Source organism: Ahaetulla prasina, chromosome 6 (assembly GCF_028640845.1).
Source record: "Ahaetulla prasina isolate Xishuangbanna chromosome 6, ASM2864084v1, whole genome shotgun sequence".
Taxonomy (NCBI): Eukaryota; Metazoa; Chordata; class Lepidosauria; order Squamata; family Colubridae; genus Ahaetulla; species Ahaetulla prasina.
Genome location: NC_080544.1, coordinates 76585604 through 76606376, shown reverse-complemented (window position 1 = coordinate 76606376; position 20773 = coordinate 76585604). Strand labels below are relative to the sequence as shown.

Genomic DNA, 20773 nt, shown 5'->3' with positions numbered 1-20773 from the left:
TATTCTGGAAGGCCAATTCACCCGCCAATCAGCTGCTTGTGCTGAATCAGGCTGCAATAATGTGCTGAAGCTGACCTGGCTGTTCACTATTTGCTGCTAGGATTGTCAGAGTTTGCAGCAGCAATCACAGCCAGAAAGCACACACAAGTAACTGATTCAGCAGGATTCAATAACTTCTCTTTACATATAATATAAAGTAACTATACAATACCAAAAGCAGGTTTTTCAACACAAGCAAAACACAAGCAGGGGAGAGGAGTTTCAGTTTTAGTTTCAGAGATCAGCACAGCATGCAGCTTTAGAACAATTTCACTAAGCCATGCCCAGGCTCCTTGCTGTCTCCTTCCTTGCTGCTCACACAGCAAATACTGTTTCAGTTTCCAAACAGCCCTCCACTGTCTCATACACTGGACACTAGCCAGATGAATACTGATGGATGATGGTAGGCAGAGACAGAATTTTTTTTTCTTATTTTCCTCCCCAAAAACTAAGGTGCATTTTATCCTCCAGACCGTTTAATACTCTGAAAAATATGGTATTTTTTTCTTTTTGGGTAAGCATGCTCATTGAACAAATATCACGGTAGGTTTTGCATAATGTCCAAACGCAACCTATAAAGTATAGCTACTTAGATTTTGCTGACCTAAACCTCTTGATAGTTTCAAGGGACCAAAACAAAGAACTAAAACTTTTTAAAAATCTTCACAAATTAATTTTTTAGGCTGGTTTTCCCCAATGTAGGACTTTCTGAATAGAATTAATGCCTACTCACAAAACTCCTAGATAATATGCAACTGAAGGTGCCATGATACACAAGATTATTTAGGCTGAAATCCACAAAAAGAAGTAGTTGTCCCCTGAGAATTATCCTTTTTCACCTTTCAGGAAACAAATCTAATTTCAGGAACAAAATATTGAGCATAAACAAATCTAGTATAATTACGGATAGTTCTCAAAGTACAACCACAACAGGACTACAATTTTTGTTGCTAAGTAAGGTAGTTGTTTAGTGACTCATTCTTGACTTTATGACCTTTTTGCCATGGTTCTTAAGCAAATCACTGCCATTGTTAAGAGAATCACATGGTTGTCAGGTAAATTTGACTCTCCCCATTGACTTTGCTTGTTGAAAACTACCTGGCAATGTCTCAAATGGCAAACATGGGATCCTGGGATGTTGCAACCATCATAAATATATGCCAGTTGCCAAGCGCCCAAATTTGGATCCTGTAATTGTGGGGTTGCTATAACTGTCATAAATTCAAGGACTGGTTTTAAGTCACTTTTTTCAGTGCGGTTGTAACTTTGGATGGTTGCTAAATGAATGGTTGTAAGTCAAGGACTACCTATACAGTTAGCAATGACCAAACTTTTACACAGGCAGTCAGAAATAATGGTATCATTCTAACCTCAGCTATGCAGAAAATCCGAAGCTCTCCTTTAATGTATATGCAATCAAAGTTGCTTCACATTTGGTCTCATACAACGGGTAGTTGTTGTTGTTGTTAGTTGCGAAGTCATGTCTGACCCATCGCGAATCCATGGACAATATTCCTCCAGGCCTTCCTGTCCTCTACCATCGTCTGGAGCAGGGGTCTCCAACCTTGGTCCCTTTAAGCTTTGCTGGCTGAGGGACTCTGGGAGTTGAAGTCCATAAGTCTTAAAGGGACCAAGGTTGGAGACCGCTGGTCTGGAGTCTATTTAAGCTCACGCCTACTGTTTCAGTGACTCCAGCCAGCCACCTCATTCTCTGTCATCCCATTCTTCTTTTGCCTGCTTAAATTCATCAACCTAAATTAGCATTACTTAATTAAATAAGACAACATGGAGGAGGAAAGGGCATTTTATAGGCAATAGTTGCTGAACAGCAGAACTTAATTCATAAAGTAGTGACATACGTATAGGGGCCCAAGAAACAGCGGTTTTCCCAAGTATGAAAATAGTTTTTTCCCTTTTGTTTAACCTAATTTCCACAAAATGTTAATCTAAAATGTTTGTAATCTATTTATATGTATATATATATATGATTGTCTGTTCTCCCTCACTGTATTTTATTCAGCCAATGCTAAACTATTGTTAAACAAATATCCTTTTTGCTCATTTTACATCATTGATTGCATATTTTAAACACAATTTCTTCATCAAGAATGTTTTTAAAAAAGCTGTGACAAGAGTGTGAGCATTGGGCATATACTGTTCTATTATTGATAACAAAATGTCTTGAATTCTCTCCCTGAATCTAAGTCTCTTAGATTCTTGCTCTCTTTTATGTCAGCAGCATATAAAAACTGTAGAAAAATGGTAATAGCAACCTGGAAGAAGTAGTGGGATACAGAGCACTCACTATATAATCATTTTAACTAATCAGCATATTTCTCCTCTCAAGAGTCATATTCATATTTAAAGCTGTCAAAAGAAAATGACCAAGGAGGAGACTGTGTCAAATGACACCTTAAGAGCTATCCATCACCTGCTCTTGCTGAATTAAAGTGGAAACAATTCACTAATTTCACAGAGTGTGTGGATCCCTCAAACACTTATGAAGATTAGTATCAGGAGGAAGAAATGTATACAGCAGAAACATACTGTACTGAGAAAGGCACAGCGCAAAAATACTTTGGCACTACTCTGCTACAGAGATTTATTTAAGAATACAGTATTTAATCATTAATATCATCAATGGATTTCCTTTGCCAGGGTCTATTGTTACAACTTTAGTGTATTAAAAATCCACCAGGAAAATTATTTTAAACTGGAAAGTAATGCTTTGAAAACAAATGACATTGAGTAGTAGTTTGTGGTAAGTGTGCAAGCTGAGATGGTAAACATGGCTGCCTAGGTTAAAAAAATGAAATTTAGAATTAAGATTAAAGATTACAATTGTATTAAAGAAATAAGTCTTCATCAAGCCAGGCCTGGGTGATTTCATTAACATAGCCATGCGGGTGTTTTGGTCTTGTCTCCTTCTAGCATTATTTTTAATTTCCCACTCCTGATACAATCTTGATATTCTAGGCAGGTACTAACTAATCCATGATTAGTTAGGTGGCCAGGGATAATGCCATTTCTTCAGGGAAGAATTAGATTGAAAAAAGAAAAATATACACTTAGCAAAAATGTATTTAAAAATATTCAAAATATTAACAGATGACTTCAGATCTAGAAGCAATCTACGTACCTGGTTAAATATCATTGAATAACTAACTAATAAAATTCAATTCCCTTATATATTTACTGAGTCAAAAACTATATTAAAAGTGCAAAAACTTCTATGAACTTAATGAGAACCAACAAATAGAAGCTTCACCACCATTTTGCTTCAGAATATGCCTGCCTTGGTTTATCATAATGACGTTCCACCAAAAAATATTTGATTTTTGTTCAGAAGCATATATCTAAGTGAAAGGAACAGCATTATAAGAAGACAAATTTACTTAGGAAACAGAACTCTGGCTTTGCAAAACAGCAGCTCCTATGCCAAAACAGTGCAGCAACTACTGGGCGAAATGCCAGTTAGATAGATGCTTAATTTTCTATTCCCACACTTAAATATCTGCCTACACAACACACCTCTCACCCCTCTCCATCTTGACTGACTGTATTCTAGAAGATATATAGAATTAATGCTGATTCTATAGCATGACAGAACATCAGCTTTCATCTTTGGCATTTTGGTTTTCATTTTTCCTCCCAGCAACCGCTGTACGTGAATATAAGACACATTTCACAAAAACATTATGATTTGGATAAAAAGAAAAATATTTCTAAGAGCAGGGGCTGTGCTCACAGATTAATTATTGAAATTATAAATTGTAAAGAAAATAATTAGGGCTGTGCACGTTTTATAAAAGTATTAGTAATGTTTTGGATGCTGTGTAAACAGTGCACCTCTGTGTGACTTACTAAAAACCAATCTTTTTTCAGGGTTCTGGATGAGTCTGAAAAAAAAATGACACTACTTTAAGTAATCCAGATGATTCTTTAAGACACAATACTTTAACAAGTCAGATTATTAAAATAGCACCATCTTATTTCAGGCTTGCATAGAACCCTGAAAAAAAGAGTGTGCATGCTTTGATTAACTGCAGAGAGATGCTGTATTATTGAGATATCCAAAGCACTTCAAAGCATACATAGAATAGCAGAATAACAGAGTTGGAAGGGACCTTGGAGGTCTTATAGTCCAACCCCCTGCTTAGGCAGGAAACCCCACACCACTGGTTATCCAATATTTTCTTAAAAACTTCCAGTGTTGGAGCATTCAGAACTTCTGGAGGCAAGTTGTTCCACTCATTAATTGTTCTCACCGTCAGGAAATTTCTCCTTAGTTCTAGGTTGCTTTTCTCCTTGATTAGTTTCCAGCCATTGCTTCTTGTCCTGCCCTCAGGTGCTTTGGAGAATAGCTTGACTCCCTCTTCTTTTTGGCAACCCCTGACAAACACTGCTATTATGTACATATTTTTGGGACAGATCTTGACTATCTTAAAAATATGCCTCTTGTCTCTGCTGGCAGTAGCACCTGGCAGACACCTGACCTCTTTCATAACCTCCATATCCTTTCCTAAATTTACATCCCTTACAATTGAATCACCAACCAGATGGTGGCTTCTCTTTTTGGGATACCTTTTTCTTCTTGTGTGTCTGATGTGTAATACCTGATTCACACTTTCCCCTTCATCTTCATCTCAGACCACAATCCCCGGCTTATTTGAGTTATCATTATCACAACTACCTTGACTTGTTGCTTTAGTATCCGTATTAAAGTCAGCAAGGGCACTATATCTGTTATGCTGGGACACAGTGAAAGCCTTGTGGTTATGGTTCACAGCTCTCACCCTGCCAGATCCCATGGTTGTCCATACTGCTCTTCTCCTGCTGGATCTGTGGTAGAGGAAGCTGATAGCATAGCAGCTCAATAAAATGGAATATCTGTTATAGCCTTAACAAATCAGTAACAAATAATAATAAGCCTGATACAAGTATTTGGTACTGAAAAAGTGTAAATACACGCAAAGAATAATAGAATTTGGGTTGCAAAGAGCACTCTGCTACTTGCAAAATATTTACCTTTCTTGACCTGAGTCAATAATTTTTTTAAACCAAGTATAATATTTTTCCTCTGAATTTTGCAACATAGTTTTTAATCCTCAATCTCTTGGTATACCAGTCAGGGCAGAATCAGGAAACAGAAACAGTTCATCATGTTTCTCTATATTATAATTTCTATAGGGATATTTGTAATCATAATATTTTATCCCTGCTGCATTAATACCCAGGAAGAATGTATAATTATTTTGTAAAGCTCATTCTGTTGCATGTAAAACTATCACCCATATGGTAACTAAATTTTATATTCTGAAAATAAATCAACAACTGATGCAAATGTTGTTTTTCCTTTTTAATTATATTTTATGTAGTTTACTGATCATTGATTGAAGCATAATGATTTTTTCTATGAACATTTATATGAAAGCTGACTCATAATTAAACCAAAATTATAATTACAGAATTTCCAGTTAAAAATCAAGGGCAAATATCCCTGGGTGCTTCCTTTTTCAAACTTTTATTTTACCAGATTATTATCACCTAGATACAACAACCTTGTTTAGAATTATTTCTCAATCAAGCAATTGTTCGACACTTGATGAAAAGAATAAGGACTTCTTTACTTTTGGGAAATTATGCATGTAATTTAAAACAAGTTTTTGATTATAATGTGATTAGTATATACTGTTCTGTCCTAGTTGAATCATTAATGAAATTAGCCACCAGAGGGAGTCAGGAGTACATTCAATCAAAAATTAATACTTTAAAAAAGGTTATTTGTAATTGATACATTTTCATCACTGGAAAATGTTCATGAGGAACAATTAGGAATATTAATATTGCGATAATTTATGTTTAAATAAGTAGTATTTGTCTGTAATAACTTCTGATCAGATCTCTTTAGAAACATTTCAAACAACAAATGAGTAATAAAATTAAGGAAGTGACTAAGTTCACAATTAATAATTTTTTAAAAAGAAAACATCCATATCCTCTCTCTAAAGAGTCCATTACTATAGCTAGTTAGGCCTTAAATAGTAATGTTTTCAAGGCTATGGAAGGTATGAAACATAAATATATTGTTTGTAGCTTAGGTTTATTTGCTTCTGGAAAAGGAAGGAAGGAAGGAAGGAAGAGCAAACTTGGTTTCAGTGTTCTGTGGTATTCTGGTCTTCTACATTACTTTCATGTCTGCAGTAAAGAAGCTTATCTAATCATAATGAATATGAAGTTTCTGCAGCTAGTTGGATACGAAGGCAAAACAGAATTTCTGAGTAAGAAATCTGACACCACTTAATTCCATTGTACCAGTCTCGTCTCCACCTCTTGATTTTAAATCTTATATTGTTATTTACATATTGGAACAAAGTAATTTTCTTCCCCCAACTTATTACTATTCCCAGAGTACTTCAATGTGTGTAAAATTTTACCATCTATCACTTTACATATAAGGGCAAATGACCTAGGTTTATTTAAAAAAAATCTTTGTAGACATAATTTTATGACTGGTAGCCAGTTTCCCATATATTTCTTCTTTAAGTATTATGTTTAGCTAGCAAGGTACCTTATTGGCATTTTGTTTGTTTTTTTGTTTGTTTGTCATTAAAGTTAAATGTATTAAATTTATTTGTTGCATATCTTGCTGAGGGGCTCATCTAGGCAGTTTACAACAATAAAAAAAGAAGAAATGAAGAGTGTGTAAACAGAAATAAAATAATGGAACAATAAACTAAACAATGACAAAGGAACACAATGGGAATAAATACATCAATAAGATAACCAAAAAAATGGATGAGAGGAGCAGAGAGCAGAGAGCAAGAGGAAGGAGTAGAGTCTGCTGTCAATCCAACCTTGAACTGCACACAGGAAACTGATAACCAGTGAAGTTTCCACAGAGGTATAATATGGGCCATCCTAGAAGTACCAAAGACTGCTCTTGTTACCGCATTTTGTACCAGCTGAACTTTCCAAATGGATTTCAAGGATAACCCCATGTAGAGCACATTGCAGAAGTCCAGTCGGGAGGTGACTGAGCCTCGAGTAACTGAGTGCAAGGAGTCATAATCCAGGAAACGTTGCAGGTGGTGCACAAACCAGAGCTGTCCAAAAGCTCTTGCTCTTCGAGCTGGAGATGTGAGTCCAGAACACATAGGTTGTGAACTGGATCTGAACAGAGTTGTGTCACCCCATCCAGAACTAAGGATGACATATATGGATAAAGGGAAATAAAGAAGCCTCAGCAGAGTCCTGAAATCGTGTTGCAATGTTATCTATGCTTTCCCACCTGCATTTCTTCAACCGCTCTGTTTACTCCTGGTGATGCGCTGAAGGAAGAAAAAGCCACATGATAAAATCACTCAGGATACATCACTAATCAGAACAACTTTAATGGTATGTGGAAATTATCTTGGGAGACAAGACCCAGAGACAGTGAAATAAGAGATTGATAGTTTGCAGCTGAATAATGGGCAAAGCAAGAGACTCAGAAGAGACTCTCCCTAATTTTTCTGGGGGTAAAAGGAGGAAGTGGGAGAACTGTACTTTCCGATGTGGAAGATTCTGTTAATGTAGACTTATATTGTATCCCCTAAAATTTAAAACCACTTGTGCCTAAACCAATAATGAATCGAATCCAAAATATCACTTCATTTATTAGACCTGCTTAGTAGTGAAATTCAAATAATTTAACAAATGGTTCTCCCAGGGTAGGATTGGCTGTCATGAGAAGCGTGGCCCCTCCCTGTCCTCCAGCTCCGCCATACATTCGGGATGAGCCTCCTGCGACGGTCAACCTGACCCTGGGTGAACCGGTTGTTAAATTACCTCCCCCTCTATCAAATTGGATCCTGGGCTCTGTGTTGCAATGGAGAAACAGGAAATGGAGTGGGCAGCATGGGGGAAGGAGGAGGAACAGGGAGAAGAAAGAGGGAAAGTGGCCTTCTCCTTCCCTAGTCCTGGGCTCTCCGTTGCCCGTTTCTCCATTGCAGCGCAGCGCCCAGGATCCACTTTGATAGTGGGGTGGTGGTGTAACTTAACAACCCATTTGCTTCAACTGGTGCAAACCAGCTGAACCACACCACTGGACCTGCTATAGAAATATGGTTGCTATGATAGCAATATTATTCATGTACTACTATTGGTCTTCCTGGTCCTTTTGGTCAACCAGAGCTTCAAAAGAAGCAAGAAAGGCAGTACAACAACAGAACATTCCATCTAGCTTTTTAATATAAATGACATAAAATAGAAACTGATAATAGTCTGATACATGGAATGAGAACACATTGTTCCATTTGCTTAAACTGAAGGAAAAGAGTACAGTCTTTCCTCTGAAAAAGCATACCAAATGGTCTGATCACAGATGGCACTATCTGAACATTACGAACCAACATGTTCTACATTGTGGTCATTTTTTTTTTCATCTTTGGTATTATTCACAGAAGGTTCTTGCAGAAAAAGAAAAACTGACAGATTTGTTAAAAGGATCAACAGAAGGAAATTTTTTTGTAGAAATTTATTTTATTCATCAATTTATTTTAAGAATGCTGAATTTTTATGGAGCGGATGCTTCTTCCACCAAGAGAGGTTTAGTTGAAAGAACGAAAAGCTAACAATTATAACAATATCTTATATATAACCAACATGCACTTGGGAAAAATGACATTTATATATTAAGTGCAGGATCTTTGTCCTGGGTAGGAGGGATATGAATTAATAAATAATAAATAATAAAAAGAAATTTAGCCACTTCAGAGAAGCGGTTACAGTAATAATCCAAAGTCACTTTACGTAAGGTAGATGGCTATATAAAACATAATAATAATACATTAACAAAATCACCAACAGTCAATTGCAAAAAGTAGGTTTACATCCCGCAACAATACCTCTAACACCATCAAACAAAAATATTGGCCAATCTCAGATCCTTGGGGAAAACTCCATAGGTGGATAAAAATGCCAAATCCAGTCTAAACACATCTGGCTGACAACAACCACAATTGTCAAACAATGTAAGAATATTTAGCACAGATATGGCAGTAAAAGTTGGGCTAAAGAAAGATGCTATATTAGGGTAAAATTACAAATAGTAATGGAATTGAAATGCTAAAAGGCCAAATCATCAGGAGTCAACAGGACTCTGCAACTACCTGGGTATTTTACATATAGGTTTACCATTAAGTATGGACAAGTTAAGTATACAATTAGTAAATAATATCTCCAAAGAATTAAAAAAAAAGCTAAAGACAAAATTTAATGGTAGAAACATCATTAAGCTATAAATACCTGTAGTACAAAACAGTGTTGGAATTATTAACTAGATACAAGCTGAACTGGACGATTTGGACTCAAACCCAAGAAAATTGATGACAATTCACTATGCATTATATATCCGCATAATGATATTCATACCTGCTCCTCAGAAATGGAGACAGAGGTTTACTTCAGGTCAATAAACTGATGAAGGAAAGTGTGCATTGGTTGATTATCTAAATGACAGCCAAGAACAAGCATTGATGCAAATTAAACTTTGGAACTTACTGAATGTACAGGGAACAAAACATGAATATTAAAGTAATGTAATAAACCCACAAACAGAATGCTGGCAATAAAAACCACTACATGGTCCATTTCTACAAAAAATCAGGGAAGAATGGATAAAGATAACCTAGCACTGTCTTTACACCTGGGGCATTAAAAAAAAGGAACCTGGATGCATAATTTTGGCTGTGCAAGAACAAGCTATCTGAGCTAATGCAATCAAGGCCAGAACTGGGGGCGGGGGGGGCGGGGAATCATCAAATAATTCAGAGTGCAAATTGTACAAAGAAGCAGAAGAAAAAGGAGATCATATATTCAGCTCGTGCAAGAAGATTGCATAAACTGATTATAAACAATGACAGTCACTAGCACAGTTGCCAAAGTGTGAATAATTGATGTGGAAATACTGCAGCATAGTATAGTAAAAGGCAAAGAATTGGAGAAAAACACAACATCTGAAAATCAAATCAAGTTGAAAGATTGTGACATAAATAAGCCATGGTGGTCTCAGTGGTTATTGGCACACTTGGTGCCATACCAAAAAAAATCTTGGACGGCACTTAGGAAATCTACACGTTAATAAAATTTCCATCTGACAATTGCAAAAAGCCACATTGCTTTGATCTGCAAATATACAGTACTATGCCAATACATTAGAACATCCTAGGAGGTTCTTGGGAACAACTTGATGCATGTGAAGGCTGATACTAGCTAAAGAACTGGCAACTGTTATTTCTTATTGTTGTGAATATAATAATAATATAATGGAAGACGCCATTTAGGGCATTGAATCAATCTGCTACTCAGTGCAGGAATTCAAATACTAAGTCCATGGCAGATGGCTGTCTAAGCTCTGCTTACATGCCTCCAATGTATCTCACTATTTCTGTGGGTAATTGGTTAAATTATCAATTATTGTTTATAAAAACCCAAACCAAAAATCTAACACAAGCTAACATACTGCTTTTATTTGGTATACTTTCTTTCTTAATGTTTCTATATTTTTTTCCCCCTAAGACAGCTTTTTATATAATTTCATTGATTTTACATGGGAATGCCTCTTTAAAGCCTTATCCAAGTGCATGAATGCAGTTATATAGCTATTCCTTGTGTTCAGAACAAGCACAGAGCTTCTTAAGATCCGTCTTTCCGGACTTTTGAGCCTGAACTATATTTCCCTTTCTAATTTCCTGAGCTGAAGGAAGAAGTCTCCAGTAGAGATTTAAGAACTCTCCAGCTGTACAAATTATGATGTGTCAGGAAATTTAGTTTAACTGGTAGAACCTATTGTAAGACAATAGAAGTCTAGCAATGAGGTTGTAACATACAGTATATTCCCTCCCAGTGTAACAGTACTTAACTCCAGTTCCACGTAGAAAAATTTATGAAATCTCTTTCAATACCATGTTTGATACACCTACGCAATTGTTATTGTATCTAGCCCACCCTGATTTTTTTTTAATTGAAAAAGTTTTTTAAAAAAAAGACATTTTCGCCCCTTTTTTTCCCCCTCCCTCCCAGAAAACCCCTCCCTCCTCCCCGGCTTCCCGGGTCAATCACAAGGTATTGTTATACATAAACCAAACATAGAATAAAATTTTCCCTTCCAATTCAATTAACCTCATCCAAAGCTTTTCATCTCCCAACCCCCTCCCCATTAAATAAAATAACTTTCTAATTATTCATATTCTATTTTTTGTATGACACGTGCTTTCTGTTTTTTCCTTAAGTTATATGCCAACCATCTCCCAGGTTTATTTGCATTACAAAAGGTATTATGTTTAGCATATTGTATATTTGTTGCCACCTGGTCTGCCATTAACATATTAAATTGACTCTGTAATATTTTTATAGCCTCTTTAAGTTTGTGATCTTGTGGGTTTTGAATTAATAACTGTTGCTTCCTTTGAATTTCTTCTTCCAAGTACCTACGCTGCCTTTGTTTATTATTCCTTTGCTTGTTGTCCAAGTATATCAATATCCCTCTAATAAAAGCTTTACTCGCCTCCCACACAGTTCCTATCAGCCCACCCTGATTTAACTTGGAATACTTTTTCCATTGTACAGGTAGTCCTCGACTTACGACCACAATGAAGGCCAAAATTTCCATTGTTGAGTTTTGCCCCACTTTATGATCTTTCTTGGCACAGTTGTTAAGTGCATCAGTGCAGTTGTTAAGTTAGTAACATGGTTGTTAAGTAAATCTGACTTTCCCATTGATTGATCAGAAGATCACAAAAGGTGATCATAGGATCCCAGGCAACAGTCATAAATACATGCTAGTTACCAAGTTTTGATCACATGACTCTGAAGAGGCTGCAAGTGTGAAAAATGGTCATAAGTCACTTTTTTCATTGCCGTTGCATGGTCACTAAACAAATGATTAAATTGAAAATTATTGCTGAATCTATTATATCTATTCCTATAAAGTACTATTTTTGCGGTTATTTTTTTGCAATACTATGCAAATGTCTAATAATTATTGACATAATTAAAATTAATTATTTCAAGGTACTAACAGGTCAATTTCTTCATGATGATCTATTGTACATTCCAGGTATTGATATTACTGACTTTTTTTTATAAATGGGTTTTGGTTTTTTTTAGGAATAGACATTTGCCTTTCTCCAGTCATCTGGAATTGATTTTCTCAAAGGTAATTAATATAATTTTGGTCAGTTTATTAGGAAGTTCCAGCAGGGAACTCTGATTATGTTATGTATGTTGCTTCAAGAAAAAAGCATCTATGTTTGCAGAAAAACTAGAAGTAGAATGTAACCATATAAATAATATAGCCTTACTTATGTTCCACAGGGTGGAGACTATGGCAGAAAAGGTTCTTCTAGTTCCTGCTCTATGACAAACTAGCCAGACCTGCAACATGGTTTTTTACCAGACCTGATGGATATATGCAAATAAAGACTTTTCAGTAATTCTCCTTTCTCTCTTTGTGTGTGTGTGCGCACACACAGGGGTGTGTGCGGGACGGGAGGGGGCACACACACCTTCAAATCAATTTTTGACTTCTAGTAACTGCATGAAGTATGCAGTTAAAAAATATTTATTTTATTAATATTTATTTTTTCTTTGGAAAAAAATTTCAGTAGGGGTCTGCCATTGTTTCCTGCCTAGGGAGGAGAAAGAGAGACTAGCCCAAGGCCATTCAGGTATCTTTGTACTTAAAGAAGGACTAAAACTCATGGTCTCTCAGTTTATAGTCTTGCACTTTAACATTACACCAAACTGACATAATTCTCCTTTTTCCTCCTACAAATACTCTGGGGATTTCTATCATTAGGTTGGTGGAGAAAATAATATTTTGGTAATATTAAACAATATTATATTAAATATTAAACAATTACCTAGTTACCTTATTTTATTGATATATTACCAGTGATTATTTATTATGGATCTGTGCAAGAAATTGCCTAATCTACTTCACCAACATTTCATCCCTCCAAGGATTAAGCATCAACAGTACTTCCTTCTAATGTCTAGGAGATTTGAACAAAATGGGAACAAATGGGTACTAGTGAGTTGCTAGTTAGTATGAGTGCCAAGCATCTCAATGAACATTACATTTATGGGTTCACACATCTCCATTCCTTTGTATCCCTTACTGATTGAACTCAAGTACAATAGGTACTTCCTATTCCTTAGTTTATATATTTTGGCATATAGAGAAAATATTCTAGGAAACAAGGTAGGATCCTAGGGAAAGACTGTCCAATTAAAGCACAATGGGCTTTGTCTCTTTTCTTCTTTAACTTTATTAGCATTATTGTTGAACAGAAAAACAGTTTGGTGTAATGGTTAAGGCATCAGGCTAGAAACTAGGATACCATGAGTGCTAGCCAGAGTTCTAGTTATGGCACAAAGCCAACTGGGTGTCTTTGGACCAGTCACTCCCTCTGAGTTTTAGGAAGGGGGCAATGGCAAATCGCTTCCAAAAAGTCTTGCCAAGAGAATTGCAGGAACTTATCCAAATGATATCTCAAGTCAATACTGACTGGAAGGCATACATGATGATAATGATGATATTATCCACTCAGTTGTGTCCAATTCTTGGCGATTCTGTGGGCCAGGTCTCGCCACATCTTCTGTTCATGCACTACTTCAGAAGGCACACATTTACGCTATATAGGAGAAGAAGAAAAAACACTGGGTTGAGAAAATAGGGAGAAAACAGGATCGATGCCAGCAGAGATCCCGAATTCTGCCAACATTTTGCAAACTGGAAAAATAAAAGCTTGGTCTGGAAACCCCCAGAAGAATGCTTTGACATTGAAGCTCAGTGCTTAGCACAGACCACTGCAGATTACATCCTGGGTGGGCGCCATCTGTCCCCTGTGGCACATTAGAAGTGCTGAAATCGAGGCCGAAGGAGGAGGGCGAGCAAAGCAATGGGGGCTGAAAGAACAGCCTATTACTCGCTTGATATGTGGCAGTTTGGAAAACGCGTTCTGAAACGGCGAGGGCTCCTCGGTTCGCCTGCCTGCGATTTGGCGCACGGCCCCGTCGACTTTGACGAACGCCTCCCCCACCCCCCACACCTCTCTCTCTGATCGCTTGAGATGGCGATGGTAACGGAGTTCAGCCTCTTCGCAGCCCCAGAGCCAGCCTTCTGCAAGAACTGCGGGAAGGCGCCGGATGTCGTTCACCCAAAGCCGCTCTGCGGGCTGTCTCCGGAGCGCCCCGCCGCCTGTTGCTGCTGCTGCTGCTGCTGCTCCCGTCGCGGTCGGGACTTCTCGAACGGCTTCTCGCCCGCCCCCTTGACAAGCCCATCCGTCCCTTTGCGGGGGCGGTGGGCTATCATGCTGGGCTGGGGGGGGGGGAAAGTGAAAGTCCCAGGTTCCGCTTCCTGACAGCGCCTCGCCTTTAGTCACCCGTTAAGAAAAAGGCTCTCCCACCCGCCCGCCTCAGGCGCAGATGGCCGGGGAGAAGACGCGGAGGTTCACTCGGAGCTTGCTGAGACCGAGCATGGCAACTGAGCTTCGCCAGAGCGCCGCTGCTACCGCCACTGCCGCCGGCGCTGCTGCCGCCACCAGCGGCGCCAATCGCAGCCGCTTCCACAAGAGGGTGAGTTCCAGTTCTTCTCTTCCGGGGAGCGCGGAAAAGGCGCGAAGAAGCGTCCGAACGAATCCTTCACGACTCCGCTGTTAGGGAGGCGGCTGGGAGGGAGGGGAGGATTAAGGTCCCTCGGGCAATGGCCCTCCTCTCTTGGGGCGAGGTGGGTCGCAAGGTTGGGCACGGACGCGGTTGTGGGATGGTCGCTGGGAACGGGGAGGATTGCAGGTTGGAGAGAGGGCAGGTGACAGAAGCCTTCCAGGACCGATGACAGCACTGCGCTCTCCAGTACTCTCCAGAAAGACGGATTAGCAACTGGCAGGCAGGTTTTATTTTCAGCTCTCGCTGCACGCCAGCAGAGCATTGAGCTTAGAGGGTTTGGGTAGAAAACCAATGCTCTCTCACTACTGTGCTAATGTCTGCAATCCAGAGGTTGTATGGCACACCCCTCTGATGATGGGAAGGCATTTTCCTTCAGTCACCCTTCTTGTTCTTTTCAACAATGCCAACAGTTCAGCATTATTACTGAATTATTATTAGGTGATTAGTGAATATATTTTAAATATGCACATGTGCGCAGCACGCACACACAGAGAGAGACACAGAAAAACACAGAATTAGCCAGTATGTTTTTAACAACAGGAAAAATGAGGAAGGTGCCGTTCTGTGGTCTTTGAGTTGCTCAAAAATGAGCCGCATAGCAATGTAATCCTAGGTATGTTTTCATAGAAGTTGTGTAGAAGGAACTTCCTAGTTGCCAGTTGAGGTGATGAATTTGCCTTGGCTGGATGTTTGAATTTAAGAGTAGAGAGCCATCTGTTGGAGAACCTTTAATTTGAGATCATGCTTTGGGCTGGAAGCTGCCAAAATAAGCCTCCCATGTCTGTCATCCTTCATTGTCACACATAGCACTTGCAAGATCTCAATCATCATTGTACTTTCTTTCTGTTTTGCTTTTGTAACATTATTCTTCTTTTCAGCAGCAACCTCTGTATCTATTGGAGAAAAAAAACAAATAAAAATAAACTTGATACAATTTAATTATATTACATATATTATGACATAATAAATATATGCTGTCAATTTTTGGTGGTTTACTTCATTATTAAATGGGCAATGTCCCAAAAATATTTGTGATAATAATTTTTTTTGGCATTAAGGTGCAGAAAGATTCATCATATGAATGATTAATTAGCAATCCAATGCCATTTATCTCAATTTATCCCAAATGCCTCCCCGTATCATTGCTTTCTAGGATAACAGAAAACAGATTTAGAAGGGACTTTGGAGGCTTCTAGTCCAACTCTCTGCTCAGTCAGGAAACCCTATACCATTTCAGACAAATGGTTGTCCAATCTTTTCTTAAAAACTTCCAGTGTTGGAACATTCTCAAATTCTGGAGGCAAGTCATTCCACTGATTAATTGTTCTGTCAGGAAATTTCTCTTAGTTCTAGGCTGCTTCTCTCCTTGATTAGTTTCGATCCATTGCTTCTTGTTCTCCCTTCAGGTGCTTTGGAGAATAGCTTGACTCCCTCTTCTTTGTGGCAACCCCTGAGATATTGGAACACTGCTATCATGTCTCCCCTAGGCCTTCTTTTCATTAAGCATACCGAGTTCCTGCAACCGTTTTTCATATGTTTTAGCCTCCAGTCCCCTAATCAGCTTCCATTCTGGTTTTCCCCAGTTTTTATCATTCATCTTTTTATAACCCTTAAAATGGTAACCAATATGCTGAATGATTATTTTTTACACATTGTAAAATGAAGAATTAGCAATGCAAAGACAAAACTACTGTTGTTTGCTAAGCATTCCAGAATTCACCGATGGCCTTGAAACTGAACAAATTAAGGTATTTAAATATCTTGAAATTGCCTTTCAGGCCTCCAATGAGAGAAGTGCTCATTTATGTAGTCCAAATCATCTTTGGTAATTGGAATATTAATTTAGGATAACCTATTTATCCCTATTGCTTTAAAACTATTTTTTGCCCAAATATGCTCTCAGTTTTTGTACAATGAACAATCAACATTTTCAATAATTATCTTCTAAAATCCAGCTCAGTGTTTCAAAGATGTAAGCCTGGAGTAATTAAGCTTAACTCAAATATTTGTTTTTTTGCTTGGTTTTTTTCCTTATTGGTTAAACATTAATATTTTTATCTGTAATTTTGACTCTTCTGACAGTAGAAGATAATTTCAATGCCAAGTGGAAAGCTATATTCTTATAGATTCTCTTGGAAAATCTCTCTGGGGTATAAGCAGGCCAAAAACGTGTTCTGGTCATGGAAATATAATTAGATCAGTCTCACATGCCCAGAAACATATTTTTAAGAAGCAATTCTTTTCTGTTTAAACCTGTAAGCGTTTGAAATCTGACAGCCTTGCCATTAGCCATTTTAGAAGACAGACATAAGAAAACACCCTATAATGGCTGTATGTGCCATGTGGCATAGGAGCTATAGATATATTGCCTGCATTCTTCTAAATTATGGAATTTATTGAGAGCTTAAATCTCATATTTATCCTCATATAGTAAAATATTCAGACTATACTGATATCTTTTATATGCAAATTATTTTTTTCAACCAATCACATGTCAACCCGCTGTAGGTCACTAAGTTTCTTTAGACTGTCTTAAAAATACTGGGAATTGATATATAATTATTTCACTCACTGTATGAGATAAAAAATATGAACTAATGGACAGAAAAGACTCTGTTGAAGTACACTTCCTGCCAAAGAGGTTTATATTTCTCCCTTGACTTTATGCAGCAGTTTTAAAGCGTGTCAGTGTTATCAATATCTTCCTCTTTATAGTTTAACATTGAATGTTTAGTTTTAAGGTTGTTTTAGCTTTAAATAACCTTATGATTTATGACTCTTAGATCCATAACTTTAGGTTATAGTGCTTTGTCACAATATTTTATATCTAGGAAGTCAATTGAAATATTACTTGCATTTATTTTGTTAGTTTGACTTTTTTATTTATGCTGCTCATTTCAAAATAAAGACTGAATGACTTTTGAAAAGGAGAGTTGAGAGATACAATGAACACTTTCAGTTCTTGCATGACTTAAAACATTCTTTTGCCCCTTAAAAGTCATTTACCCAATTGTGGGATCATTAGCAAGTTATTTGCAGCCCCAATCACACCTTTCACAGTGCTGCCTTATGGAAACACTTTCCACTCCCATAAGAGAACACATTTTCCATTCACTGCTGAAATGAACTCTGCCTGTGAACATAAAGAACTGATATTATATTCTTACAGGTATCTTCAAAGCTTTTTTATACTTTTACAGAGATCTTCACAGCTCTAGCTAGTTTTGGAGCATTCTCAACCCAACTCCTTCTAAAACAACAAGTTGACTGAAACAGTGTAAGGCTTTGGGTCAGAAATGTCTTATTATAATCCATTCTGTCTCCTTTGAAAACAGAAATAGTTTATTAGCCATCTAAGATAATTGATGATTTTGCATTTGAGATCTAATTTTCAGTGAACAGCTGAATAATCACGTAACTTTCATATTTCAAAAGCTGCATTTTTGTGTAGTTGCAAATCAGGAGAGGGTTACTTACCTTTACTACTGGTTCACTGAACTGTCCCCCTCCGCAGTCCGGGAGACACGAGCGATGACTTAATTAGCCAGCAACTATCAGCTCTGGCAGCAAACTAGCGAGCATCTGTCAAGTGTCTCTGTTATCTCTCTTGATGCCGATGAGTCAGCCAGGAAACCAAGAACAAACAGGACTTCAGCTCTAATTCTCCCTCTAAGCAGTTGATTTGCTTGCCACAAAGTGGTATAGCAGCCCTTGCTGTTTTTATATCCTGTGGGGGGTGGCTCCATGACTCAGCACTTCCTAGGCCTGCCCCACCCCTGCTTCTGTTGTTCCCGCCTCTCCTGCCTATGAAACCTAGGGTCCAGCCAGGCCTGATTGCCATCAGCCGGGTCTGGAGGCGTGGCCTGGGGGGGAAGAGTCAGGGGATGGAGGCCTCGTTATCTCCTCCATCTGGCCTGCCTCTGGCTCCTGGAGCTGAGCCAGGGAAGCCAGTGCTCTAGAGGTAAGTTCTTATGGCCCTTCCCCCTCACTTTCCGAGTCACTTTCTGGCAGGGGGCCCGGCTCGGGGAGCGCAGACACAACATTCACATTGTGCCCGTGCATGCATGTGCAGAAGAGTTTTGATAATGTTTGGGTCAGTGGGCAGAGCCTCGTGCTGGTTTTACTACTGATTCTATAGAACCAGTCCAAACCAGGGTCAACCCACCAGTGTTGCAAATGTATAGATGTCAAATGTTTAAAAAGAAGGAACTTGAAAATTGTGAAGGTCTTTTAGTTGTAGTTTTATATTCAGGTAATGTTCAACTTATGATCACAACTGAGCCCAACTTTTATGTTGTTAAGTGGGACTTTGCCCATTTTATGACCCTTCTTGCCACAATTGTTAGGTGAATCACTGCAGTTATTAAATTAGTAACACGGTTGTTACTAGCCATGGTGGTGCAGTGGTTAGAGTGCAGCATTGCAAGCTAATTCTGGTGACTGCCAGCTGCCAGCACTTTGGCAGTTCGAGTCTCACAGGTTCAAGGTTGACTCACCCTTCTATCCTTCTGATGAGTGGTATATAAGTCTAAGTGCTATTGCTATTGTTAAGTGAATCTGAATTCTCTCTTGACTTTGCTTGTCAGAAGGTGATCACATGACCCCTGGACACTGCAACCATCATAAATGTGAACTAGCTGCTGAGCATCCGGATTTTTATCATTGACCATGGAGATGCTGCAATGATCATAACTGTGAAAAACAGTCATAAGTCACTTTTTGCAGTGCCCTTGTAACTTTGAACAGACACTAAACAAACTGTTGTAAGTCGAGGACTACCTGTACACCGCTTTCCTTCTACATGTGATATAGATTGTTACAAATTGGAAAGCTAGTAACCGCAAACTGATGAAAGAAGAAAATGATTCCAACAGAACATTGTTTACATTCTGAATTGTACTGTGTGGCAAAGTGGACTTGGAGGTAGGTGGCTAATATATTGAAATAAATAAATAAACAAACAAATATAAAGAATCTGGCAGACCACCAGATGGCACTGATCTCCTTCTAATGAGAGACAAGTTACTTTAAAAGATTTACTCTTTTAAAGATTTACTCCAAAATGATAGCAAAATATAGTGTCTTAAAATGTGCAGGGAAAACAGTGATGCATAGAACAGATACCTTCAACTTAGTATGGTTTCTAGTTAGACATTTACCTGTTTCTTCCCAAATAACAGATCTGTGAGTCACAGTTTCCCTTTGATTCAATTTACCTGAATTATTTTCCCTTTTTCTAGACATTTAACTTGTGCTGAAAGGATACTGATTTCCACTCTTTCCTCTCTACATTAGTATACAGTTTCTTACTTGCACTGTCTTTCTTACCTGTCTTTCGTTTTCACAGGAAACAGTAGTGGGGAGGCTGGTGTAAATCTGTCTTTTTCTACGTGCTGCAGCAAGCATCTTTCTCACATAAAAAAAAGTGAATTTAAATATTGCGAAATCTAAATCTGACTGACATGAGGAACTGGGAAGGACTTTTTTTTTTATGAAGGGAATGAAGGACAGCATTCACAACAGTTCACAAAGGGTCACTCCAAATGGCATGAATAAGCTTCAGAGTGGGATATGCAGCTCAATACAAATAAACATAGAATGATGTATGTTGACACAAAAAAACCAGCAGCCAGTTTGTTCTGAGGGGAACAAACATCTGACACATGAATGGGATATACAGATAGTCCTCGACTTATGACCGCACTTGAGCCCAAAATTTCTGTTGCTAAGTGAGACATTTCTTAAGTGAATTTTGCCCTATTTTACAAACTTTGTTGCCACAGTTGTTAAGTGAATCACTACAGTTGATAAGTTAATAACTTTGTTGTTAAGTGAATCTGGCTTCCCTTTGACTTTGCTTGTCAGATTGTTGTTCCATGCGCCGGCTGCACAAGCGCATACTGTTTATTTCATTCATTTATCAGCGGCAGGTTGGGTGTGCGCTTGTGCAGCCGGCGCATGGAACAAGGTGGTGATGGCGGTGACATATTCAAGAAGGAGAGTGGCTCTGGTAACTTTTGGA

At 38.2% G+C, this 20773-nt stretch overlaps 1 protein-coding gene across 1 annotated transcript in view; it reads right to left on the bottom strand.

Annotated features, from left to right (window-relative positions):
• Positions 1–4850, bottom strand: part of NYAP2 (neuronal tyrosine-phosphorylated phosphoinositide-3-kinase adaptor 2) — a 269362-nt gene extending 264512 nt beyond the window's left edge. Inside the window, exon 1 of the mRNA XM_058189134.1 lies at positions 4733–4850. Coding sequence (XP_058045117.1) covers positions 4733–4850 — 118 coding nt within the window. The remainder of the gene's footprint in view (positions 1–4732) is intronic.
• Between the last annotated feature and the right edge of the window lie 15923 nt (positions 4851–20773).